This window comes from Stegodyphus dumicola, chromosome 5 (assembly GCF_044657685.1).
Source record: "Stegodyphus dumicola isolate Sdum_Otavi_A_Nest chromosome 5, ASM4465768v1".
Lineage (NCBI taxonomy): Eukaryota > Metazoa > Arthropoda > Arachnida > Araneae > Eresidae > Stegodyphus > Stegodyphus dumicola.
The window spans coordinates 169501787-169526383 of NC_140772.1; the positions used below are offsets into that span (position 1 = coordinate 169501787).

The 24597-nt window shown below is 33.9% G+C and overlaps 1 protein-coding gene across 5 annotated transcripts in view; it reads left to right on the forward strand.

Annotated features, from left to right (window-relative positions):
• The window catches only part of LOC118194985 (lysosomal cholesterol signaling protein-like), a 203376-nt gene that overhangs the window by 175250 nt on the left and 3529 nt on the right, over positions 1 to 24597 (forward strand). For all 5 annotated transcript variants that reach the window (XM_085817366.1, XM_085817364.1, XM_085817363.1 and 2 more), the window contains exons 12-17: positions 2110 to 2374; positions 5411 to 5483; positions 7227 to 7452; positions 15991 to 16086; positions 20140 to 20204; positions 23035 to 23172. In XM_085817366.1, coding sequence (XP_085673492.1) covers positions 2110 to 2374; positions 5411 to 5483; positions 7227 to 7452; positions 15991 to 16086; positions 20140 to 20204; positions 23035 to 23172 — 863 coding nt within the window. The remainder of the gene's footprint in view (positions 1 to 2109; positions 2375 to 5410; positions 5484 to 7226; positions 7453 to 15990; positions 16087 to 20139; positions 20205 to 23034; positions 23173 to 24597) is intronic.

The following is a 24597-nucleotide window of genomic DNA, read 5'->3' on the forward strand; positions in this document are numbered from 1 at the left end:
TCCTCGGGCGGCCACCACTAACCTTTCTAACAGCTGTACCTGTGGTTTGGAACGCTTTCCAAGCGCACGAAACGACACTTTTGTTGATTCCGAACTCTGCAGCTACACTGGTGACAGTACGCCCCTCCTCCAGCTTTCTTATTCTTCCACGTGAGAAGTTGTCCAGGTGATTTCTTCTAGCCATATTTCACGAACTGACTCACTGACACTTGCAGCGAATATGTTGAATTGCGTCTCCGTCCTTCCTTTTATTCTACTATTGAGCTGTGTGTGCCGACATCACGCGTTTTGTGTACGCTCACGTCGCCTCTGACGTTTCGTTCCTGATATTTGCATACGCATGACGTTTCCACTGACTTAATCTCCAGACCTCCTTTTCTGCAATTTCATGGCTATCTGCTAAATTTTTACATTGTTGTTTAAGATTTGCACACCAGTTTATATGCAATTTCAATTTTTAATTTCTACACTTCATTTAAATTTCTAAAGAATAAAAAAAGATAAAAATTAGGCAGACGATTGTCAATATTAGATTTGAAAAAGTGAAAAAGTTAAGGTGCAGATTAATACCGAAAGGGGAAAATATTGTCGTTTCTTACTTTGAAATAAAGAAGAAGCAATACATGTTTATTATTGACTCTATCTTTAAAGTTATAATACAAGTTAATAAATGCATAAAACCAGGCAAACACAAAATTTAATAGGTACTTTCTGGTTACCCTTGTGAAAAGCCGCCGGTAAGCACTGCTTTGTTCATAAATAATAATAAAAAGAAGCATCTTATTAAAAACAGGAAAATTTTATAAGAGGAAGATTATCTATATGGCCTGCATTCACATCTTACAAAACACTAATTTGCAAAATAGCTGTTAAGTATGAAACGAGTAAATCCATGTGTACTCAAACACGTGCACTTCCATTCAGAAGTCAGTTATTAGAGGGTGTTTATTTGAAAATATATCAAAAACAAGGCAAATCAATTAAATGTTGAGCTGTAAGTACGATAATTAGAAAATACCATTTAATATTCTGTTTCATTTATTATCATGCTTTTAACGATTTCTGGTAATTGAAAGCTGCTAAAACAGCTTTATGATATTTGACAGAAATAAACCGCTTTAATTTTCTCTTCTTTCATGTTAGCTTTGCTTCTTTAGATAAATACCACGTATCAAACGAATCAGAGCTTAAAAGAGATGTAAAAAAGGACTAAATTTTATATAACTATTCCTTATAAGCATTAAATCCCAGTAAAATTTATCCTATGCGAATCAGTTTTAATTTGCGGACCTGAAATTGCATCAGCTAATTAATTCGACTCATGTACACTTTTGAGAATATAACAAAGCTCTTCAGAGTCAGTAAGCAAAGAAAAAATTTCTGAAGTACGAAATTTTTCTTTATGCCTTATTCTGAAGCTCTTTTATTCTCATTGGTCAGTTTGCACTGAAAATGGCCTTGCGTATAAAATGAGAGAAGATTAAATGTTTTCAATTAAAAAAATTTTAAATTAAATAAATGTTACTCATTTTCCTTTTCTGAAAAGTTTAAGTTAAATCTTATGTTTAAATGGGAAAGGAATGGCATTTGGATATCACTGAGTTATCCACATTTTTTTTCCTTAAATGTTCACATTCATATCAATTGTCGTATAAGTATATTTTTGAGCCAAAAGCACATAAAATAAAAGTATAACGAGAATTACTATTTTTTGTTTTTAATATTCACCTTTTTGAACATAGAAAAAAGTTAGCTTGTGATATATGCAGTACAATATATTTTAATAAAAATTTCTTACCTTATTTTATTGACTATTTAATTGGAGAAACATATTGATAAGTACGGGATCCTTCAAAATGACCGAGCCGATTTCAGGTGATTTTATTTTCTAATTACTTTCTTAATTTTAGAGATTTCCTTCCTATTTAATATCTATCAAAGTGATACACTGCAAAAGCGTATAGCATTATTTTCATGAGAAATAGGGTCAATCATTTCGAATAACTTTTTTGTACTATTCAAAATTTTTGAGAAGGTAAATAAATTGTGAACTATTGGTTGAAACAAAAATAAATATTACTCTAATAACAAATTGTTTGACTTCTTCAGGCAGTAGGTTCCATCGTCGTTCTTCTACTCTGTCTTACCACTACCAGTTTTTGTTTGGTTCTTTATTTCCGATCTTCAAAGCAGCAACTGTTAAGTGATGCCAGCGAAAAGAAACCGGAAGATAAAGAAATCGAAAACTGCAACGTAGAAAAAATGCAGAATGACGTCGAAATGGCAATTGAAAAATGCAAAGAGCTACCCACAGATAAAAGTCTTCTGAATGGCGCAGACATCGCTATATACAAACTGACAAAGTCAGATTCAGGTAAGTTCTGTTAAAACAATAATTAACAATTGATTAAAGTTTATTTTTGTGAAAGCTTTCCAAAGCAGCAAAGGTGTGGATTACTTTCTCCAAACGATAACTGGTTGGACAACATAGCAATCTCAAATTTTGTAAACGATCAAAATAGCAGCAAATTATAATACCAGTAAAGCGCATTGCTTTCCATCAGCTGTAAGGAATTGCTCATTTTTCACGTCTCCCGCATCAAGATAACCTAATGACTCTACAGCGGCGCCCGAACTAAAAATGTGGTGGATGATGATTCTTCACCACCAGGGGCCTACCAGCGGCCGAGCGGTAATGTCGCTGAACACTGGTAGTTCGGTCCGAGGTTCGAATCCGGCGAACGGGCTGGCTGCATGGGTGTTTTCGTGGTTTTCCCCATGTGTAACGTGTATACGAGCCAGTTTCCCTTAGAAAGTCCTCCACGAAGGCATCCCTCCCCTTAGGCAGATAGCCCTAGTGTGCTTTGCCATAATTAAACAAACTAAACTAAAACTTCACCACCAGGATTTGGCGAATGTGTCACCTAATCTACAGTCGCCCTTTAAAGGGGGTAGTATATAAAGTGTTTTCTCCCTCCTTCCAGCATGCCTTCATGGTGTAACGGTTAACACACTCGGTGCGTATCGAGAGGTGCAAGGTTCTCGACTCTACAAGCTTGTATTTTTGACGTACACCACGATATGAAGAAGAACTAGAATCCAAAATTTTCTAATTAAGAAGCTTTATAGCATTTGAGGCATATTTTATTTATTATACTGATGACATAAAGTAACATTTGTTTGAAAATTAAAACTGTCCTTGTTTGTTAGGCAACACAGACAATATAAAATATACTGTAACTATCCAAATTTAAATGAAAGCAGCGCACTTAGGAATTTGTTAAAACATCGCTTACCAAAAGCAAGAGTAACTCTCTAATTAAAAAAATTATGTATCAGTGACACTACGTACTATTACCACTTTCATTCTTATTTTCTCGTTTATTTGTTCTTAAACCCTAAATAAATAATAGCAAATATTCTCCAGATTATTTCGTTTTTTATGATATACTGATTTTTACTTTTATTATCATTTTTTATTACCATTATTTTTCATTGTTTATCTCATTGCTCACTTTGGCCAAAGTTAGACGTAACTGAAATATGAACTGAATGTTGAAATATTCACATATAAAGTTCTATCTTTTGTTTATACATTTGGAGGATTGTATGTGATAATAAAATAGTAATTCTGTTATTTAAGCTAATGCTATGCGTAATAGCAATAAAATTATAATGCGCTAATATAAAATAAATTATTTGGATCATATTATTGGTATTCTTTATCAGTGGTATACGATTGCACTAGCATCTGGTTGACTTTCATAATCTGGCAAAATACCTGCTCTACTGGAATTATCCCAACATGTTCTGCTTCTTCTAACTAATCTCTAACTTTGACAATAAGGCCTTTGACGCTGAGTCTAATTATTTTATCTATAAGGGATTTTAACACGAGTTTTGACTTTGTTTTAGAAAGCTTAAAGCAAGATCAGAGGTCTGCAACCTTTTTTGGATGTGGTTCAAAACACACCAAAATGTGTGTACTAAGAACATATTTTGGATCAGTGGCATGTTCATTTTAAAATTCTTTTGTGTTCTTTAAAATAAATTATGTTGAAAAAATGATTACAGTATTCTTTAAACTTTAAACATAAAAACTGAAGTTATAGCTCTAATTATTACACGAGTAAAAACAAAGATAACTGACTAAACTTGATTTTTTCCTTCGATATCAATGGCTTCCCTGATGCTGAGCTTGTGTTATGTCAATTTAGTCTTCCGGCTTATAGTTTTAGTCTTAAGCAAGTTTAGTCATAAGTTTATAAGAAATAATGCATCTGGATTTTCCGTAACTAAGTTGCTCCTGTTCTTACGGAAAATAAATTTCATTTGCGTGAAATATTTGCCTTTTTTTATTTATTTATTTTTAAAAAAAAATTTTATTATGGATAGACACTCTTATGGATTTTTCCTTGAAATTATGTTACAATTTTTTATTTTTTAAAATAAAAATGCCTATCTTTTAATCAAACAAAAATGTCACTTTTATTACAAAGGCTGTTCACACATTTTTAGACGCTTTTCATTGCATTTACAGAAATATTTTACCTAAACGTTTAGCGTTTTAAATGTTCTATTTGATATCTGTTATTCTTCACTATCTTTCTACACCATAATTTGCAAGACAATAAAGCTTTTTGTAGTGTCCGAAACTTTCCTCTTGAACAGCTTTCTTCCTTGAAAGTTCAAGGAGGGTATAGGTCGACGTTTGGACATTTCGCATTTTAAAAGTTCAAAAGCGCAAAACTCCTTCAGTGATACATCAGAAGATTTACTAGGGATATGAGTGAAGAATATGGCCTTGATACTCGTTTCTTGTTCCATTTTTTCTAGGGAATTAACAGTGGATTTTGATGTGTGGCTGCTTGCTTAGTCTTAATACAATTCTACTGATTGATGGCCCTGTGGGTAAACAGAAGGTATTTCACATTTAAAAACTGGGTATAGAATATGTCCCTGATAATATATGAAGTTGATATTAACATTTTCTGCACTCTCTTTGTTTTTAATTTACCGTTATATGAAAAACTAGCAATACCAGCTGATATATGAATAAATATGAATTTTGAATTACTGACATGAAGAGTAGTGTTAAATGTACAAAACATCCTGTGTAGAAAAACATTAATCACTTCTACTATGACTTTTTTCGCTTCAAATGGTATTTTTATATACCGTGAAACGAAAATAAAGATAATATATTTCTTTAGAAATATTGAGTTAAATCCGTATTTAAAAGCAACCTAAAACTGCAATAAAGCTAATATTCCCTTGAACTTTATTCATCAAGGCACAGTTAATACTGACCATAAAATATGTCTCCATACGAAATGTTTAGTAATAAGTTTGTTTAATTATACTAATATTTATTTTCTTTTTTTTTTTTTTTTTTTTTTTTTTTTTATAGATCCTGTAGTATCTGATGCTGGTCGTAAAGCCAATAATTTTCGACAAACAAAATTGGATAACTCCTCTGATAAGTATGTCAAGACTTGAAATCATTACACTTTAAAACATGTTTTTTATGCTTTAAAGCATTATGTCATACACATTTCAAATAATGTCTTACAAAGTTTAAACCCTTCTAAAGCACTTAGCAGTTTTCTAATATTTTCATTTCAAATTATTGCGTTACAGTACTTTTTGAAGCTGTAGAGACATCAGGTATTTTTTTGGAAGCAGACAAGATGAAAAATGAGCAATCGCCTTCGCCGGGAATCGAACCACGGACCTCTGGAATACCTTCCCAGCGTGCAGACCACCACACCACGAAGGCTCGCTAAGAAGGCGGGTGAAATACCTTATATACTCTCCCTTTTAAAGGGTGACTGGGGTTTTTAGAGTACCCAATCGCCAAATCCTGGATGAGGAAAATCATCATTCAACACCCTTTTAGTTCGAGTGACACTGTAGAGACATTAGGTATTTTTTGGAAGCAGGAAAGATGAAAAATTAGCAAAGCCTTCGCCGAGAATCGAACCGCGGACCTCTGGAATACCGGCCCATCGTGCAGAACCATTAAGCCACGAAGGCACGCTAGGAAGGCGGGAGAAATACCTTATATACACCCCCTTTTAAAGGGCGATTGGAGTTTAGGGGACCCAATCGCCAAATCCTGGGTAAGGAGAATCATCATTACTATTTACTTTTTCACATCATTACTATCATTATTACAATCATCATTACTTTACAGTGACGCCCTTTTAGTTCGAGCGCCACTGTAGAGACATTAGGTATTTTTTGGAAGCAGAAAAGATGAAAAATGAGCAATCGCCTTCGCCGGGAATTGAACCACTGACCTCTGGAATACCGGCCCAGCATGCAGACCAGCACACCACGAAGGCTTGCTAAGAAGGCAGGAGAAATACCTTATAAAACATAGTATTGCAATATATTGTTGCGTGCCAGGCAGTTCGCAGCAAATTCCCGTATAAGTAAATAGAATTGCAGGGAAATCCTTCTACTTTACTGCAACTGAACAGTAATAATTAATGCCAGTGATGAAAAGAAAGCTATTAGAATACCAAAAGATGTAGCCAAAATCATGTTTCGCACAAGAGAAAATACTCTCAGAATAAGTTTTCAAAATATAGAATCATCTGCTGTCAAAACTTCACAATACGAGAGTTCAAAAACGCGTACGTGAATTGCAGACTCGCTCACAGAACTGAAGCTGTTGAGTATCTTACATTGAATTCAGAACCTAATTCAAAACTGAATTTATTGAAGAGTTTTGTGTGTTCGTGAATGTGTTTCTTGCTGAGAAGGAAAAAAAGAAATAAAAAGAAACCTGTAAACTAAAGCCTTCTCCTATGATACTTTAAAAATTAACAACTACGCTTAAGATCAATTAGAATTTTCTTCTGAGAAATCTTTTCAAAACCTATAGAAAGCATGAACAATGATTACATTATTAAATTCATAAAATTGATAATCATACTTCTTTATATTTTTACATTTAGGTTGTATATATATAGACAGAAAGATAGATATTTGTGAGCGTGATTGTTTAATATCTCTTTGTTTACTCTTTTTGTCTGATTTCAAAATCTGAAATAAATTTAAAATTATATAACATTTAAATTTTCGTGATTATTTTGGAAATAAAGGATTTGGGCAAATTTCATGATTCTAGCTGAATAATAAGAGTTATGTTCATTTTATCAATATTTTTACTTTTTCACATGATTGCATTTATTAACAGTACCTTTATTTTATTTCAGTTCACCATGGAAGGTGAGTGACCACCTCAAAAGATCTGAAACATCCTTCAGTGAAAAGCACTTGCTATCATCAACTGACAGCGACCTGTCATCCGTAAATTCTTCTCCTACCCACGAAGTCAGTACAACGACAGAAAGCAGCGCTTCTGTCGTGGATGGGGACACAAGCAGAGCTCACCTTCGTCATGTTATACTTCTCATTCTATGCTCTATATCTATGGCTGTGGTAAGTACCGTTGTATGTTATTCAACTGTGCACTTTTTAAGAACAACTTCCAAAATACCGTATATTTCAAAATCCTCGGAAGCTTTCACAATACAAACTTGTAAGGAATCAAGGCATTTTTCCTACGGACTTCTTCAGTGCAATGTTGAAATTTTAAATAATTTAGGCTGCTTTTGGGGTGAATATAAGTTAAAACTCGCGTGTTACTCCGAACATCGTGGTTTAATGCAAGAGAGATACGTATCACAAGTTCCAGATCATCAATGTAATGGATATTACATCGGTCCGGTAAACTAAAAGCAGTGTAAGTTTAAGTACCCGTAAGGACAAGATCAGTTTTATCTCACTTTACGCTATCTATAAGTATCGTTCAAATGAAAATAATATTGCTGTAATAATTCCGCCATTTGAAGAGAAAGATGACTGCGCTTGCATCTATAGAGGGCGCAGAGTGCTGGGAGTGCATGCGATATCGTCAGATCCCGCCAGATGCGTGTGTGATAGCGTCGGAGCACGTTAAAAGACATGGTTCGTATCGTTGATGCTTCCAAACGGTGTCAACGCTCGGTCGTGTAATTTTTAACAGCGGAAAATGTGAGTGCTTCTTAAATCTATTGTCGAATGCAAAATGTGTATGGCATGACGTGTACGAAACGCAGATCGGTATTCCAATGATATAGGGATTTTCTAACGACAGGACATGACCTGGTCTAGTGCATGTGGTAATGACCCAGAAGCAGTTGCAGATGTGGAACGTCTCATGAAAATGAATCGGCGAATACCGTTCGAGAAATAGCGGAGGAAATGTCTATGATCACAGGACGATACCGCAAGGTTTGCGCGCAATGGGTGTCAAAACATTTCACAGAGGAGCAGAAGATTTATCACATGTCTGTTTCCATGCAACACTTTATGCGGTAGGGGAGAAAGAGAGAGAGAGAGAGAGAACGAGAGACATGGGCTCTATCCCTTTACCAAACGGTTAATTAGTATAGCAACACGTCCACCACTATATATAGTACCCCTTCGACGTTTATGGCAGCAGGAGAATTTACGCTGTCTGACATAATTTCAAGCCCAGAGCAGACAGTTTGTCCATTAAATTGACAATCTTTGTAACCAGATATCTCTGCTTTGTGATAAATTTGCAGAAAGCCTGCCTGCTGGTACTTGGCAGCTGAATATGAAGATCAGTTATCAATGGACAAGTGGTCAGGTAATACTCTGGGGACCCAATATCTCCACAGCAGCAGAACTCAGTATGGCTGAATCGAAGTTTTCAAAATATTGCGGAAATTGCCAGTGATAAATCGGACGAGCTGAAGATTGGAAATGATACGGTCAATGTCCACATACGCTATGTGATACTGCGTTTGTCGACCGGTTGAGCCCTGGTCCCATTCCTCTTGCCACCGTCCAATAGCCTTCAATCTCAGGCATTTCTTTAGATAAGAAATGGGCCATGGGATATTGACTTGAGTATCTACATTGCCTGAAACTGCCTCTTTGGCTAAAGTGTCTGCCGTTTCATTTCCGTAATGCCCAGCATGGGCTTTGATCCACTCAAGTTTAAGCTAATGGAGAAAGTGCTCTCTTAGATCATACTGAATGTTTTGTATGATGGGAGATGGATGGTCAGGATTACCCAGAGCATGCAACGACAATAGACTGTCTGTCTTTATAACTTGTTTTTTAATGCCGTAAGTTATTAAGTAGCGTAAGGCTTGTGCAATAGCAATTGCTTCACCTTGGAAGACTGAATTTTGAGAGTACAGTTGACCTTTCCTATGATGTGTAACTATATGGAGCATGGAATAACGACACTCCCCACGCCCGAAGAAGGCTCGCATGTCCACTATAGCTGGTAAAATCATGTTAACGTGCTTGACGTCGATGGCCCACTACTGTTGAAATGGCTACGTGCACGACTGTTGCTTCTTTGGCTACGTCGGATAGATGCATATACGGGGAATTCAGAGACCCTGAACATTACATGTTTCAGTGTCCGCTAACGTCAGCCCATCACATTCGCTATCCCACCGACACTGGAATAGAATTTAGGAGTTTCATTATTAAGCGCCGTAAAGTTTTCCAAAACATCAAAAATATTATTGATTTCTTACACCGCCAAGGACTGGACCTGTGTCATCCATAGCTTACAACCCCAAATAATCCTCTAAGTTCATAAAACGCAACAATAAGAATATCCACTCTCACCCTCATATTATACAGGAGTGTCTTTAGAAAACACACTTAACTATATCCATTTATTGAGACAACCATAACTTTTCTCATACTACGAACTATAAACTACTTCATACTGTGCAATGTGTGAAAGATGCACCAGTACTATGTACTCAACACTATGTACCATGAAATAATTCATAAACTGTATGCTGTATTATGAACTGCACTATGAATGAGAACTTATAAACTGTGAATCGTGTAATAAAAAAAACCAAACAAACAACGAACCACATACCATAAACACTCAAACCCGCCAACGAAGCTCCAAACCGAAACACAAAAGAAATATGTATATACATCTGTAAATAACTTATTGTAATTATTCATTGTAATTATTGTATCTATCTATCCAACTGCAAAGTACCCGTGTAAAGTATATCTGAGACAATATTGTCTGCAATGCAAATTATGCACCATTAATATATAACTGTGTATTATAAATGCTGCAATGTAAACTAATTCCCGAGCATGGTGTTAGCGTGCCCGGTCAGGGTACACTTCTATAGATGGTTAGTGCAGTGGGGCGATACCAGTTTTGCCCATGGCGATGTTTTGGTGCTCCTGTACTTCTTTCTGTCTGTCTGTCGCTTCTTCCACGTACTGTGACACATTGCAGAAACTGAGACAGAATATCAAGAACCGCCGACGTGGCATGTTGTCACGCAGGGTTATCCTCTTCCATGATAATGCTCGTCTTCATGTGGCTGTGGCGTGCCAAATATTGTTGCGGTAATTCTGCTGAAAGATTCTCGAACAATCCCCCCTTATAGCCCGGACCTCTAGCCGTGTGACTACCATAGCTTAGGTCCACTCAAGAAATCTTTGACAGGAAGGCAATTTGCCGACGATAATGAGGTCCAAGCTGCCGTTGAAACCTGGCTTCACGACCATCCCCGGAGCTTCTTCCCGGGGTATCCATCGTCTCGTTGACCGCTAGGACACTTGTTTCAACCTACAGGATGAACTTTGTCTAGCCTATCTGTTACGTCTGTATTACTTCTTTCTTTTGTATACTAATTTACATTAATATCATTAAACCATTTCTCAAAGCGAATGTAGTGCCACTTTCATTTGAACGACCGTTATAAGCAAAGCCTGAAATAAAAAAATAGCAGATAATGCTTCCTCACCGAATTGGAACTGTTGGAGTTGTTCCGACCTTCTTTCATCTTTAGGTGTAGAAGAATGCATAAAATGAATGCTCCTACGCTTACTTATGGTAAGTATAATAAAAAAACTGATTGACAACCCAGAGGCCGATCCAACCAGAGTTCAAGTCCGGGCCTATCCTCGAGTTTCTTTCAATCCAAACTTTATCTAAATGGAACTAAACTCAATTTCAAATAATATTTTCAGTTAAAATATAATTTAGTTTAAAACAAATGAAAATATAATTTAGTTCAAAACAAATGGTAATACTATAAGGTATTTCTCCCACTTTCATAGCGTGCCTTCGTGGTATAGTGGTTCTGCACGCTGGGCCGGTATTCCAGAAGTCCGTGGTTCGATTCCCGGCAAAGGCGACTGCTCATTTTTCATCTTGCCTGCTTCCAAAAAATGCCTAATGTCTCTACAGTGGAGCCCGAACTAAAAGGGTGTTGAATGAGGTTTCTCCACTCCGAGGATTTGGCTATTGGGTCCCCTGAATACCCCAGTCGCCCTTTAAAAAGGAGAGTTTATAAGGTATTTCTCCCACTTTCAGAGTGTCCCTTCGTGGTGTAGTGGTTCTGCAGCTGGGACGGTATTCCAGAGATCCATGGTTCGATTCCCGGCGAAGGCGATTGCTCATTTTTTATCTTGCCTGCTTCCAAAAAATCCTAATATCTCTACAATACATTAATTTAATTTTACTATTCTTCTGCAGGAAAATTGTAATTTTCCCAGTAAATTATGATTCTTTCATAGTTTATTAAAAAGTCAGTTTATTCTCGGTTAATTCCTTTAGATTAATGCAAAATAAAGGTAAGATCATTCAAACGAAAACTTTAGTTTTTAGGAGGCCGACAAACTTGCAATAAAAGATACAGAAATTGTTCAAAAGATATCTATAAATTATTCTTACCATTCTGCAAAACTATATATTCGTAAATTTTTTTAACGAAAATGGAGAGGTGAACTCATGACTCGTGTCTCAACTAAAAGCTGGAGAGAATGTTGGAGAAGAAATTACCAGACAACCACGGGGAAAGGTTGTGGCCAGTTTTAGGCTTGAAAATGGTCATGACTGCTTGGCGAGCCATCTCGATCATCTTGGTATTCTTAGCAGCCCAAACTGCCCACTTAGCGGTTTAATTGAAAAAATGGATAGGACGCACATTAGAAGATATCCGGCGCTGGGTGGAGCCTCTGAGGTGAAGCGGTATTGGAAAGTTAGAGAGCCCGATTACGAGATATTGATATTTTATGTTATATCTTCGCAGAGTTTTGTTCTATTTGTATAATGTTTATTTTATTCTTTGCCATTGGCGATAAAAAATATCTTTTCCTTAAAACAGACAGACATTAAATTCAGGAAGGCATATGTTATTCTAAATAAATGCTTTGGATGTGAAAGGAAAGTTCAGCTTACTTCTCTCTAGAAAGCTATTTCATAAGCTATAAGGACAGTAAAATAGAGGATTTCGCGAGTTAATTAACAGTTACTAGCTGAGTTACACGGTTTATATGGGTACGCATTGATCGGCTTTCATTTGGATAATAATGCAGCTACTCTAAAAGCCAAACTAAAAGGAATTTTTTAAATGCGAAGATATTTACTATGTGTACGAAATTTACGTTTGACGCAGAGATATTTACTGTGTGTACGAAATTTAGTTTGATTTTCTCAGGCAGCATTGGTATTCTAGGATACAAAAAATATATATATATATTTCCTACCTGTAAACCTCAGACTGCAGTCTAACACTTCAAACGGAGACTTATCATTCAAACTTTCCAAAACAAATGTTTAAAAATATTGCAGTACATAAAACTATAAACATTTTTCAAAAACTGCAATCTACTCTTCGTATTCAGATTCTCATTTAATGCCTAAAATAATTTTAATCTGAACAACTGCCATTAGGAATTAATCCTCAGAAATCCAGGACACAAACGGTGAAACCATATGTTTAAAACACGGTATTCAGAATAGCAGGGCCAAACGATAGAATAAGAAAAGAGTTTTGACATTATTTCATCACAGATTAATGTTAAGCACAGATTTTATAATTATTTAGTAAAGAAAAGATGTAATCAATCAAGAGGTATGTAGATGTGCATAATTTTTTTCATAGGATCACTTGCATGAGAGGTTTCAATAAATATTTCTTACAAGAGAAGTGACTTTCTGCTTGTCTAAAATCGTCGAAATAAAAAAATTAAAAAATAAATAAATAAATAAAAAATAACATTTTCTTCATAAAATTTCAAAGAAACTGTGAATTGATATCAGTCATAATCAGAAAAGAAAACAAATGAAATCCATAATAAACAACAGAAAAAATAATAAATGCGGAAAAGAGAAATTTTAAGCAGGGAAGAGAACCCAAATTTATAATGTTGAAAAATCAGTTAAGATTCTTAAATTATTGTTAAACGTGGATATATATTTAGGTGGTGTGGTGTGGTGTATTTAATTATGGCAAAGCACACTAGGGCTATCTGCCTAAGGGGAGGGATGCCTTTCGTGGAGGACTTTCTAAGGGAAACTGGCTCGTATACACGTTACACATGGGGAAAACCACGAAAACGCCCATGCAGCCAGCCCGTTCGCGGGATTCGAACCTCGGACCGAACTACCAGTGTTCAGCGTCTTTACCGATCGGCCGCTGGTGGGCTCTATATATTTAGGACTGCAATTATCGATAATATTGACCTAAATGCAAAACTATCTAAACAGATTTTTAAATTTCTATGATAAATATACTAGTATACTGAAGTCTCATACTTCATAAACACCTAAATATCTTCTGAATAAAATCATTAAATCTTCTTTTCAAATAACCTATTTAATGACAATGAAAACCTAATTAAATATGCCTAAAATGCGGCATTTTCCAAAAACTTGAAAGCGAAACGGAATATAATTTTTCCTTTGTTAAAGAACATATAGAACTACTGTTCCTATAATATTTGATTTTTGTTTTAAACTTGCACCCTAAAATAGTTATCATAAAAAAAAAAAAAAAAAAAAAAAAAAAAAAAAAAAAAAAAGAAGAGCCTTTAATGAATCAAGTTTATGTAATTTCAAGATTCAAAATTTGAAAGAAAAATTAAGTATTATCTTACGCTTTCCTGAAGGATAACACACTGCTACGTGAAAGATATGAATATTTTAATTCGGGCATTGGCAAGACATTCGTTTAAAACGTTGATTTTGTTGATTAAATTCCACATGTTGCCAAATGGTAATACATTTATATATGTCTGAGATTCCTGATTAAATATGAAACACAAACACTTTGCCCATTGGCAACAGAAAGCCATTATATTTATATTGTTGAGTTCTTTAAATTTGCTCATATAAAATAAATAAATAATAAGTTCGAAATTAAAAATTCAAGCTTCGAGATGCACTCTTTCGAGTGGAAGACTATGTGTGTTCAAAATTTGGTGGCTCTACGTGCCGCCGTTTTTACACAATACCAAGAACACACATACGTATAATAATATACATTCATATGTAGAGATTTTTCCTTATTTAATAATACAGATAAATGATAGTTTATGAACCAAGAAAAATTTTAAGTGTTAAAACTTTTGTTTTTTGTCGAAAATAAATAACTGTATTGAAAAGTAATGAATACAGTAATTTTTAAGTTTCATTCAATTCTTAGTTTCATTCATTAAGAAAAGAATGTAACTAAGAATCAAACCGAAAATGCGCAAAACGTTCAAACTAAAAACCAAAACTAAAATGCTCTGTTTAATTATATGGTATTTGTGCTATTTCAGAGGCACGATGATCTGTACTACTACTAAGGACATGTAGTATGACCAAAGAATCTCTTTGGTATGACTATTTACATGCGTACCAACATACTCGTGTAAGAGGGAATAGACAACAATAGTGCTGCCATCTACCGTTACGTTTTAGACATAAAAATCACAATTGACTAATTATAGTAGCAGTAGCGAAGTGCATGATGGAATGCTACTATAATAAAAATATATCTATAATATAAACAAATAAATAATAAACCTTTCAAATCTCAATTGAAAAATTTCCACAGCACTAAATCATAAATATCCTAATTTAGAATTTTTTTAAATGTTATTCACTAATAACTTAAGTATTGGCCTAAACTGCATCTGCTTGATTTAATGTTGTCTTTATTAATTTGTTCAGATAAACTAAATAAGTTCTTATGATATTTTTCTTGCTTTTTTTTCTCTATTTAAATAAGGCTGTGAGTATGAAATATAATCTGATAATGCCTATCTCGAATATACTAAAAAATATCTCCTGAATATCTGGCATTATCAGAAGATTTAGGATTAGACTAGAATTAGAATTTAGATTTAGAATTGTTTTAAAGATGATAGCAGTCAATATTTTTAATGTTTAGAGTTTCAGAAGAACCAGTTTAAGCTTTTGATAAATATATGAACGGTCATATAGTGGTTATTACATAATTTTAGGGCAAAATTTCTAGTGATAATAAATATTTTAAGCAAATAATATTTGTTTCTCAAATACTCAGTCTGATGGTCATTTCTCTAAATTATCAACCTCCAAACTGGCTTTAATTTTCTCCTCTCTTCTGCTGCATTACATAGTCAATCTCATGCTTTAGATTTTTTGTTTTTAAAAAGCCTCCTTTTTCACTTACTCCAGACACACAAAAGGCGAATCTGAAAGTTTTAGATATTTTTTTAAATATCGAAGAAGAATATTCCTGTTTGGAAGTTAAAAAAAAAAAAAAAAAAAAAAATACTTCCAACCCAAGTCTTGTCTACGTGCACCGTTTTTAATGTAAATAATATTCAATTACATCAAACAATGAATATGGTTCAAAATAATAGGCTACTGCAAGCAATGTTTTTTGACATTTCACGCTTTTATCGTATTTTTGTCTTCGGAAAAACCCCTTTAGTGCAACTGTATTTCCTATGTTTTTAGGAAAATAACAAATATAGACTTAAAAAGTGGGAAAACCGTTGTCTTTGTAAAACAGATGCATGATTAATTTCCGTAGCGGCTTACAAAATGTGTATTTCTGTATAAAAATATTTTATTATATTGAGTTTTAAGATGTGACTTATTCTGCTAATGCACACAGTTAAACTTACATAGTTTTCTTTCTTCAGGGCCTTACAATAAGTACATGGAAGTTATCCACAAATCAGCCGAATGGCCTGTTTGTAGCAATGGAGTTCCTAGATGCTGTTCTAAATGTTGGTCAGGTAGGAAGACAATTTTCTAATAATAATTATTCATTCACAGTATGATCAAATCAACGTAGCGGTTAAAACAAGCGAATATCATGTCAAAATGTTGTTCTAGATGTCTATATGAATAATTTGGAATGTTTGTGGATGGACATCTGAACTGCATGCCATATTAAATTAGTCTGTCCAAAATTCTCTGTTAAAAAATGAAGATGATGTGCTTAGCCAAAATCAAAAACATTTGTTTGTTTAAATTTCCTTCGCCTCAAAACACGAGAACAAATATCACCATCATTGCGAAAAAGAGAAATTGTCAGTTAAAAACTCAAGCTCCTTTCCTTAACTTCACAAGCAGTCTCTGGCTGTTATGCACATTATTTAACAAATCATTAGTACTCTCCAAAAGGCATTGCAAACATGTTTTACGTAAATTGCCTAGTTTTTCTTCATATCCATTAAACTAAAAGAATAATGTGACGATTCATCCCTTGAAAAGGCATTAATATCCTGCGAATTTTATTACCTTGAAAAAGAATTTTTTTCTATTAAAATTAACGTAATCCTTTCAGTTACTTTAAAAGTAATTAAATTTTAGTGAATACTTAGTTTAAAATTATAAGACTTTCATATGTTATTCTTGTTTAACATTTAAATAAACTTTATTTGATATTTAAAATAAAGGTCATCTATTAATTAATTAATTAACTAAAAGTAACTTGAAAATATTTTTAAATGTTTCAATTATTATCTCAAAACATTATTAGTGTCATTCGTTTCTTACCGAGATCAATATTTTCTGATATTGTAAATCTAATCTGGGCCGATCTGGGAAGAGGTTTATTATAAAATCACTTTATAGAATAGAAATACACTTTTCTCTGATGATATTTTAATTACGTATTTCTCTCCATTCCTTATTTTTATACAGTTTTAGAGTGGAGAAAACATGCGTATCACATTCAGAAAATACACCCATTTAGCATTCTTGGGTAAGAAAAAAATATTGAATAAAACCTTTTTATTTAGATCACGCATATCTTTGCGTAATTATTTCGAACAGAAAATCATAGCACTAAAGTCCTTACTATACCAATGAGACATTTTTTTTTTTTTTTTTTACATATTCCAATCGCTTGTGGCACCAGACCACAGAGAAAAGCAATTACCTTTTGACGGATCATTATCAGAAAACTCTTTCCAGCCAAGATTGCAAAATGATCAATTTCTATCTAAGAAAAGTTCATAAAGGTTGCCCACATAGCACAAAACATCCTTGGTATATCCTGAGGATGTTTCTTGCGGGATATTCGCACATGCTCAGGCCATCCCGGAATACCCCCCGAACCTCCTAAACACATCCTCCCGAGTGCTTAATGTCACATCCCAATATATCCTCAGGACATCCTAACAAAATCCCATCGACAGCGTACGGGATGTTATTTGGATCTGAACTCCTACTTACTACATCCTTAGGACATCCCGGGATATCCCACTAACCTCCTAAATACATCCCATTATATCCTAAGAACATCCTATTTATGTCCCATCGACAGCGTATGGGATGTTATAAGGATTGAAAGTCCTACTTACTACATCCTCAAGATATCCCGTAATATCCTAGTTTCCTCCTAAACTCATCCTCCCGAGTGCTTAATGTCCCAGTATATCCTTAGGACATCTTATTTAGGCCCCACCGACAGCGTATGGAATGTTATCAGGATTTGAAATTACTAGTTACAATATCCCTTTAACCTCTTAAATACATACTCTCAACTGCTTAATGTTACATCCCAGTATATCCCTAGGAATCTTCTTTATATTCCAGTGAAAGTGTATGAAGGTGTTCTAATAACTTAAAACCTACTTATTTTCTACAGATAGTCTCAGGTCCTCCATCAGTGGTTACTATGGAAAAATAAGAAATGTTAATATTTATACAATTTATTTTTCTAATATGAATTTAAATTTATTTAATAATTTGTAAATAAATCTAAAACCGAGCAAGGGACTTGAAATGAATTATTAATACAATATATTATAAAAGAAAATTTTGCTTTAAAATATTAAAAATCTTTCGATCATTTTTAACCCTTCAATTGCCCAAAACTGAATTCTTCAATATATTCATAATTAAATTATTCTACAAATTCAGTTCTGACTTCGGTTAATTTGTATTCAAAATTCAATAATAAAATTAAGCATTTAATAACCTTTTAGTAGTGAACCAGATGCGTGTAAATTTTGAAATTCTGAACTTAGTCGGTTACGTTGATTGAATCATTATCGATGGCTACAATACGATTGAACAGTTCATGAGTTTGTCTTGCTATTTGCTGTAATGGAGCAGAAGATTTTCTAATCAATTTTTTTATAGAAGACATATAGCTTTCAAATTTAAATGCACTGTAATTATCAAACGGCCCAAACATTTTTACATCTTCGCAAATATGCAGTAGGCCGTGAACGTGATGAGAAATATACCGTTTTCGATAATAAAGCACAACATTTATTACGAAGAGATTTAATAGAGACTGTGCGTATTCATGAATCTCTGTCTGATTCTGTATTTCGCATAAGACTTTAATCGAAATATAAGGTAGTAAAAAATGATCATATAGCTTTTTTTTTAAAACTTTCTTAAAAAAATAACTGGGCTAGTGTACAGTAAAAATTGACGGTATTCTTTCTAGTGTTTTAATTCTTTTAGAATCCTTGGTTTTCTTGCAAATTCAATTGGTACATAAGGCTTTAAAAACTGGTCAATTTTTTAAAAATTAGTTCAACATTTTTATGTGGTAATCGTGCTTGTAAGCTACCTCCGCCTATCCAAATAGTAATCATTCTTCGTACTACTCCTAAGTACGCAAGGCGAATAAAGTCTAACGGAATATTTATTAGTCCTATCTTTGGAATATTCCTTAAAATGGGATAATCGTTGTGGTAATCGTCATCAGTCAGTTCTTCTTGAGACATAAAAAATCGGTATTTTGACGTAGTACACCAACGGATCCTGGAAAACATATACTGTTGTTAACATACTTAACAACAATCTAGGCATATGTTTCTTTTAAACATCCTACTAAAATTCACATCTGCAACAACCATTGAAACTGGTGCTGTACCTACCACAACTTTTGATGCGATAAAATAAGGCTAGCGTTTTCTTTCAGAATGATATTTTTTTAATGAAAAGGTTTTTACTAATTACAAAGAGTTCCAGTTAACAGTTACCATGTTTTTTAATAGATAGGAGGCAAAAGTATGAATCGAAGGCATGCAAAAACTTCTGTACGTTAACCCCTTAACTGCCGCGGGCGTATATATACGCCTTGCTCAGCCGATGCGTTAACTGCCCCAGATATGCCCAGATGCGCAGCCGATGCGTTAACTTTGCGAATAATTTTAGGTGTAGCAGCGCAAAGCAAATGATAGCAGTTTGGAAGGACGTATATATACGCCTGGGGCAGTTAACACATCGGCTGAGCAAGGCGTATATATACGCCCGCGGCAGTTAAGGGGTTAAGTGCCTCATTGCCATGGTAGTTTATAAGAAATAAAATCCTAAGCTGTATACTTTTAGAGTTTCGTTCAACTAGCTACTTTCGGTCTTTTCTTATTGTTAAACGTGGATCTGTTAACTAAAATACTTTCTAATCACAGATCTATGGAACTTAACTAACAGCCATTGTGCACGCCTAAAATATCACGGCAAGTAATAACTTGCAATAAAAATGATTTCACAAAAAAACTAAAAACATTTATTCAGCTAAAAATCAGTAGTCGCCTGTGATTTTAACCAGCATGAGTGCCAATTAAGAAACTGCAGTTTTTAACTTTGTTTGTTCGTAACCTAAATTTGCATAAATTTTTTATTTGAGTGAACTATCCTGACGAATGCCAATAAGAGATAGGATAATACGCAACTTAAAGCTTAACTGGTTAATGAAACATAAAGTAATTGTCACACTAGATATTCTTTCCTGGCCATATCTCGTAATTACATATTGAACTCACAATAGTAACTGAAAAATTAACATTAGATATTGATATTTTGTGTTTCATTTTCAGGGACTTTTTGTGTTCATGGTTTTCATAAAAGACAACAAATATATATTGACACCAGTAACAAAATGGTAAGTATTCACTTTTTTACTATATGTGCTCGTTTTCTCGGCTAATGTAGCACAACTGATATCATAGACATCACATAAATAAGAAATAAACACACTGAAGTTCAGATTATCTGTGCTAATTACTGCACCGTAATGTACGGATAATTCTGAAAACCACATAATCTCCAAGTGATATACCTCTAAAATACCAAACCTATACCTCTAAAATTGTAATTAATGCACAAGCATTCTAAAATACATTTTACTCTTCAGAAGTTTTAAAGGAGAGATGTACAAAGTACTGATGACAATTTAACTGAAATAATAATAAAATGTGTATACATTTAAAATTTTTGTTCTGAAAATAAGATTGTTGTATTGCTTTTCTGGGAATCGCACTGCCATTCCTTCCATCACTACAGAAAGCACTGTGCAGAACTAAAATATAGTTAAATTTGAAATCTATTACTCACCCACATAGCTAACAACGTTTCTAATATATAATCTCACCGTATCCACCCTATACTGTTAAGTTATTAAATGCAATGTTCTACCATTTAAATTAGCTAAACGTAGCACAACCGAAATGAAAGCCAAGCAAAAACATTCATCAACACATTTCCTTAACAATTACACAAACTTAAATTAACACAAATAAAAAATCAGACGGTTTGGGGATAGAATGAAAGCTTGTCAACATGAATTCAAAACGACTATAATGTACAATATCAGCTAAGCATAACTAAAATCTTAGTCTCCCTGACTAATCAATTGCGAAGAATCAAAGTTGGCAAATTTTTGCTGAGATGCTTATGCAAACAGTAGAAACTTTTAAGTAAAGTAAGTTGCCAAATGTCCTATGATTTACTTTGTAACTAACTTTGTACTAATTTAAATTTGAAGTTAATTTGGACTCTAGCGGTAGCTGATGGAAGCTGAAGCGTAGAAAAACCAAAATGAAATTATAATTCATTAGTTAAAACCTTTACAACCGTGCTATTTTGATTTCATTTTTTCAATTTTTACGCTCATTTCCACTGTCTGTTCTTGACTCCCTGTATCCAGAATTTATTAGATTGCTAATATTAATGATGGAACATTCGAATCCTTGAATTCTACTAATTTTGAAAAATGAAAAGTAATTCTAAAAAACTGAGATTGGAAAACTTAAATCCTTGTGCTTTCTTCAACATTTCGATCTTTCGAATGGAGCACAAATAAGCTTTAAACATTTAGATTTTAAATTTTTGAGAGACTTATTTTATGGGCATCTAGTGGAAGCGTTTATATATATATATATATACGCTGCAATTTTAGTGGTATCTGCATATCAGCCTGGTGGTGCTCCTGAATTACATTCTGCGAAAGTCCTTTAAAATAATGAAGTTTTTTATTTTTCTTAATTTTCAGGAGAGAGTTAAACTTTCACATTTAGTGCTGTTACTTTATACTTTAGAAATAGTCTCCCCCACCCCTTTATACTTGCTTCCATTCGAAAGGAATCAGAAGGGAAGCGAGAGAGGAAAGCCGGAAAAAGAACTGAATAAAAATTTAAACTGTTATATTTTATTTATATATTGAAAAAAGGAAACTTGTAAAGAATCAGCCAATTATTGTGGCGGAAATAGTTACCATGACAAGAAAACACTGGTTTCCCTCCTGTCTCTCTTGGGGCATTGCAAAATGCCCGTTTACAGTTAGATTCATTTTTCATTTTTTTTTTCTTCTCTAAGCTATATCTTAACAGCATAAAAGATGCATTTTAAGGTGCATGCGTCATTGGACAAATTAAGCTAAATATAGGTATGCAGCTTTAGCGTTGTAGAAAACATGTTGCTCGAAAGTTAAATGGCTAGGTATTGAATTAAGTAACAACAGCCAGAAGTAACAATACTGCTTGAATGCATGGTTTTTAGTATACACATCTTGGATCGCTGTTTAACTATTAATTCTAACATGCCACAAAAACAGGAAAATTATATTGTACATTCTTCATTTTCTGTTAGACCTTCATGTGTTTGTTGCTGTTTATAAATAAAAATGTTTCCCAATAAGTTAAAAATGTAAGCAGGACACTGAATTGGATTAAACAAAGGGAAAAAAAAACAAGAAATATGAAAATGAGCGTTAACTTATTATCTAACACTACACATATGCAGGGCCTGGGTATCATAGCAGCCGCTCCGGGTGGCGGAATTTCGGACCCGCAAAGATTGCAACGCAGAGGAAAACTCCTTAGTGCGGGCCTTGTACATACGCAATAATAATAATAATTCTAAGGAATATTATATATTTCATCATACTAGGTTAAGATCAGATAGTTAAAAGTTAGGTTAAGGGCACCATGCCATAGTTCTTAATTACTTTGTGAAAACATTTTTACATCGTAGAACAGCTCACCATCATCGTAGCGTTTTCTGTTACACAGCGATTGAGGCAAATGATTAGAGAGATTCAGCAGAAGTTTACTCAAATATGTAATCGGCAAAGGAAGTAAAATATACTCCATCAATTCCAGGTACCACATCAGGGGGAGGGGAAATCTTATATAAACATTTAGTTAAATGCAGCGCCGTGTCAGCACATACGCACATGATAAAAGACTGAAACAATTTCCAGCGCATGATCATATTCCCAAGCAGATAAGTTTCAGAAGCTCTGGACAATCTCTGTCGATTTATTAGTGACTCATAACAGAAATTTCCGATTCAGTTCTGTATAAATAACCCTGTGAAACATTTATAGAACGACATTCCCATTATCTACTGATTGGGAGATAAGTGTTTTAAAAATGAATTAAGTCGTTCAAATTCTCATATTTTCATTCTGTATTTCTCTCTTTTAATTACAGGTTAAGAAAGGTGAGACACGGGTTTTATTCGTTGGATGGAGAAGGAGATAAAGTCGAAGCAGTTATTCAACAGTTATGCAACCAGTTTGTGAACTATCATTGGGATAATTGTAAACGAGATTTACCAAAGACGATAAAGTAATTTATTTATAGTTATAATAGTATAGAATTTTAGTAAGTTTAGGAAGCAAATTTCTTCTAATTAAATATAGTCACTAAGTAATTTATTTGAAGGAATAAATAAATATCACACATGGGAAATCGATTAATATGTTAATCCGAACTATCACTTAAAAGAATTTTGCCATTAATGGAATTCTCTGCCGTCTTATTCATTATTTTCATTTCTTTAGAAGATTCCCGTATGTCTTTTATAACAAAGATATGACCAACTTGACAAAAAAATAATTGTGTGCCTATATAGATTGGGTCCAAAGTCGATATGTTTAAAAGCAATTGAAAATGTATAATAACAGTTATATAAAATTTACAAATATCCCGATAATTTTAATTTTATTGTTTGGTTTTTCATGTGTGAGGCAACTCATGACGTTTTTACGTAGTTATGGTACTGAGAAAATAATCACCCCATTAACGGGCTTACTGAATGGGACAGGTTTTTGAAATTAAACTATTATTCAAAGAAAGTTATATAAGATATATGAAAAAGGCTCTTCAAACAAAAGCAACACTTTGTTTTAGAGTAAGATGTTTCAGAAAACTAATAACGTACTTCTTTCAAGTAAAATATCGCAAAAGTCCCGCGTAAATTTGAAAACATTGCTGAAACAAATAGAGTAATCACGTAAGGTATTTTATCCCTCCACGTTGCGTGCCTTCGTGGTGTATTTAGAAACATGTAATCAGAAGGTGCGGAGTTAAATTCCGGTGAGGGTATAACTGATTTTTTGTGTTTCGTGCTCCTAAATAAACCTAATGATTCTGAGGAACCCAAATCAAAAAAATGTGGTGGTCGATGATAATTTGTCACCATTACGATTTACCGACTGGGTCTCCTCCTCCCCATTCGTCTTTTAAGTGGCGGAGAATGGTAGACATTTTCTCTTTCCTTATTGTGTGCCTTCGTGGTATAATTAGAAGCACATCCGGCTGACAAGCGGGAGGTCCAGAGGTTAGAATTCTATGTGGGCAATGTTGATATTTCTTGTTTTCTGCTCTGAAATAAACCTAATGATTTCACAAACGTTTACTCTTCTACTCTTCATCCTATGAATATAATTAACATTGAATATATTTTTTCTTAAAAATGAATTAAAGCTTTTAGCTGATAGTGAAACATATTATAGAGTTTTCTTGTTTACATCGTGAGCAGAGCTGTAGTAAAAAGGAGCATAAATTACGCGAGTAAATATAGTACTTATATATTTTACTCGCCGAATACTCCCAAATGCTTTTCTGAGATTACGTTAAATAGGAGCAAACTTCAAAATTTTTTTGTTAACGCTAATACAGCTTTACAGCTGCGTACAGGTAATTGTTAAAATGCTCTGAAATTGTTCTTCGCTTTCAGAAACCAAAAATAAAAATTCCGATAATTTAATT